The sequence below is a fragment of the Cyprinodon variegatus genome, unplaced genomic scaffold, assembly GCF_000732505.1.
Source record: "Cyprinodon variegatus isolate N-32 unplaced genomic scaffold, C_variegatus-1.0 Scaffold1790, whole genome shotgun sequence".
Taxonomy (NCBI): Eukaryota; Metazoa; Chordata; class Actinopteri; order Cyprinodontiformes; family Cyprinodontidae; genus Cyprinodon; species Cyprinodon variegatus.
Genome location: NW_015152243.1, coordinates 61,944 through 65,842, shown reverse-complemented (window position 1 = coordinate 65,842; position 3,899 = coordinate 61,944). Strand labels below are relative to the sequence as shown.

The 3,899-nt window shown below is 39.9% G+C and overlaps 1 protein-coding gene across 1 annotated transcript in view; it reads left to right on the top strand.

Moving 5' to 3' along the window:
- The first annotated feature begins 1,834 nt into the window (after positions 1–1,834).
- Positions 1,835–3,899, top strand: part of gtf2a2 (general transcription factor IIA 2) — a 4,132-nt gene continuing 2,067 nt past the window's right edge. The window contains exons 1-3 of the mRNA XM_015404565.1: positions 1,835–2,014; positions 3,349–3,453; positions 3,531–3,657. Coding sequence (XP_015260051.1) covers positions 1,943–2,014; positions 3,349–3,453; positions 3,531–3,657 — 304 coding nt within the window. The 5' untranslated portion in view covers positions 1,835–1,942. The remainder of the gene's footprint in view (positions 2,015–3,348; positions 3,454–3,530; positions 3,658–3,899) is intronic.

The window sequence follows — 3,899 nt, the reverse complement described above, 5'->3', positions numbered from 1 at the left end:
AACTCTTCTGGTCTCCTTATTTTCACGGACTTGGAAGGATCCAGTCCAGGTAGACCGGATCCTCAGAGGATCCAGTCCAGGAATTCACACTCAGCCATTTTCTCAGAAACTCCTCATTTTATATTTTAGCTCCATTTATGTTCTCTATTCCCTGAGGATTCATTCAAACTCGCAGTGATAAATATCTTCAACCGTAATGATGATAGAATCATCTTGTTTTACCTCATTCTGACCTCTGACCCCAGCAGAGCGGTGTTATACCGCCATCTTCTGTCGGATCCCAGCAACTGCCCTTATTTAGGTGAAAATATCTAGAAGATTAAAATGTGTTTATCCTAAAATAATGATAAAGGTTGGAAGAAGCAGGAGGACATACTGAGGACAGGTCTGTAACAGAATGGCATCACGCTGGAGATCAGATTATGGTTTATAATATTCAGAGGGTCAGGCAGGATGAGAACAGAGTTATTATTGGATCAGTTTTAACCTTTAACCCTTTATAAGGTAAATTACCGGTTTTAATCACTGCCTACCCCAACATATGGAGTCCCCCCTCCATCCCTCAGTGAGGTCTAGAAGCATAAGATCTATATCTAGACATTCAGCATAGATGCTGCTACATGGCTGCACATCTGATTTTGGTATTGGACCAATTAGATGAACCTTTGATTGATAGATTAACTACTGGACATTAAGCTGAAAAAAGGGTTAATAAGTCGAGACAAAAAGGTAAAAAACTAATTGAAAAGTTAAAAAGTAAAGTAAAAAAGTTAATAATTCTAGTAAACAATTATATTTAGGTTTATAAACTAAAAACTGTCAGTGCCAGTATCAGCATTAATGCCTCTAAGGTTATTGGACCAAAATAAAATGTGTTTCTTACTCTCAGAGTGTTTTTCATAAATTTCTTATAGAAGCACTTTTGTTATTTTTGTTAATATATTCGGGCAAGTTGGTGTTTCTTGTTATTGCAATGAAATTATTTTTTGCCATGAAAAATATCCATATTTTTTATGTTACAAAGGTAATAAGGTTGTCCTGGATTCCAGTAACACTATTGGCTGGAAATTTGCCCTATAAAGGGTTAATGATTCTGCTCATTATACTATAAATTAACAATTTTAAGATACATACAATGTTTGTTTGTTTTTTTTATTAAAGGTTAAATGACTCAAGCAGATATTAATTAAATCGATAAACATGGTGGGTTTTCTTGTGGAAATTTAGCTGAAAACCAGAAAATTCTGCAAAATGGCAACTTTATCCCTCATGTTCCTCTACTGGACAATACTTGTTATATGCAGAGCTATTCCTGTTACCCTTATTCCTCTTATCCAAAAAACTTTAATGCATCTTAATGTCACCTCAGTTCTACTTAAACTGATAATCACAGAGATAACAGACAGGAAATGTAACACTGATATTCTTGGAAATACTTCTAATATTTCAATAATTGCAACAACAGCTTATCAGCAATGTATTTATCACTCCTCACTGAGATGTGTTAAAAATGCAGCCATAAACCAGAAAGAACAAAGGAATCTAAATGCATTTAATATTTTCATACTGCTGTTTGTTTATGGTCTAAATCTCCTCTCTGTATTTTTATTTAGCCCGATATATCATTAGTTTGTTCATCTGTAAGCTACTGTATTATAATCTACATTATATGTAAAATAAAGTTAAAAGGACAAAAAAAAAAACCTAGAGCAATTAAAAACTTCCAGGAAAAAGTTACAGAAATGATCTGATCAGTTTCCTGTTTTATTGTGAAATGCTTTGACTAACCGCTTTTATTGTGAAAGGTTTAAGCGGAAGCTAGTTAGTAGCAGCCTCCCAGTTGATGGCGGTAATCTGTAAACTAAAATACCATAGAAGAAGAAGCAGCAGCAGCAGCTAGCTGGTTCCGAGGTTCGTTGAGTTCAGTGAGAAGCAGAGAACCATGGCCTACCAGCTGTACCGGAACACCACGCTGGGAAACAGCCTCCAGGAGAGTCTGGACGAACTCATCCAGGTGGTACCAGCAGAACACACCGAACCGAGCGGCTCGGAACCGGAGCAACAGCCGGAGGGGGGGGGCTAGTTAGCTGTTAGCCGTTAGCCGCGATGATCTAAAGCCTGATGTGTCAGAAAATGATCCAGATCTGCTTTTAAAGAACCACAAATGAAACCATTTAAAACTAGAGCTAAAGTTCTGCTGCTGTGGTTCGGTTCGGATAAAAACCATCAGATTTTCAGCTGCTTTCTGAGCCAGACTGGGTTTCTGCTCCCAATTCAGTTAAAGTATAAAAGTAAAACAATTAAAATCCTGTTTTTAATTTTAATCTGAGAGCAATGATGCTCTGGTTTGATGAATCAAATCATTTGGTAACTTTTAAATTTAATACATTTAAAGCTAAAATGTATCAGAATAATTCTGAGTCATTCAGTGAAAATAGGAATCAAAGATTCTGAGAAGAACATCTGAAAAATCCATCACATCAAGGCTCCGCTGCTATTAATATGGATGGATGTTTATATTTATTTATATAGTTATCTGACTGAGTGTCAAATGGAAGTTATTTTCATTTTAGTGTTTTAAAGGCTGAAAATTCACCTTTGATTCTTTTTCCTTCAGTTTGTAGAAAAGTTCTGACCCAGAAATATGGGAACATTGATCCCAGTTAGTACCGAGGAATCTGATTTCTATCAGATTCAGAACTTAAATCCAGTTCAGATCAATGAAACAAACTGTTAAATCAGCTGATTTTCCTCTGTTACCCAGAAACCATCTGATGGTTTAAAACTTCTGCTCCNACCCAGAAACCATCTGATGGTTTAAAACTTCTGCTCCATCAGGCATGTGGCCTTTCTGGACATTAATCATTAATGTTCTCCAGTTTTTATCGTTAACGTTCTCCATGTTTTATCGTTAACGTTCTCCGTGTTTTATCGTTAACGTTCTCCATGTTTTATCGTTAACGTTCTCCATGTTTTATCGTTAACGTTGTCCGTGTTTTATCGTTAACGTTCTCCATGTTTTATCGTTAACGTTCTCCATGTTTTATCGTTAACGTTCTCCGTGTTTTATCGTTAACGTTCTCCGTGTTTTATCGTTAACGTTCTCCGTGTTTTAGTGACGGAAAACGCTGTGAACACTGACAGCTGCAGCCAACCTCCGTTAGCTTTGGCTAAAGTAAATGAGCAGGAAGTGAGGAAAATGGCCGCCCCAGTCCTTCAGAAGGTTACGCCTCTGAGTGCACCCGGGTTCTTGTTTTTAGATAAACTGCAGAGAGGATCCGACCCGCTTCAGTAGAACCCAGCTGAGCCCAAACTCTTCTCTAATGCTGACGCCTTGTCTGTGTTCAGACCCAGCAGATAACCCCCCAGCTGGCCCTGCAGGTCCTGCTGCAGTTCGACAAGGCCATCAACGCGGCGCTGGCCAGCCGGGTCCGGAACAGGGTCAACTTCAGGGTGAGTCTGTCCCGGGTCTGAACCGGTACCAGAGCTGTGCCTGGCTCCGCTGACCTGGGTCTGCTGTCTGTCCTCAGGGCTCCCTGAACACCTACAGGTTCTGTGACAATGTGTGGACGTTTGTTCTGAACGACGTGGAGTTCAGGGAGGTGACGGAGCTGGTGAAGGTCGACAAGGTCAAGATCGTCGCCTGCGATGGAAAGAGTGAGTCTCAGCAGAACCGCACCAGGACCGTATTGGTTCTGGACCTGCCAGTGACCACAGAACCCAGACCAGCTGTAGGTTAGCCGCAGCGGCTGTAGGTTAGCCGCAGCGGCTGTAGGTTAGCCGCAGCGGCTTTAGGTTAGCGTGTGATCACATGACGATGCATTTATAAAATGTCTCGTCCAAAACTAAAAAAAAAACTCAGGCTTTTCCACTTCACGTCTCCACCACTTAAAGGGGAA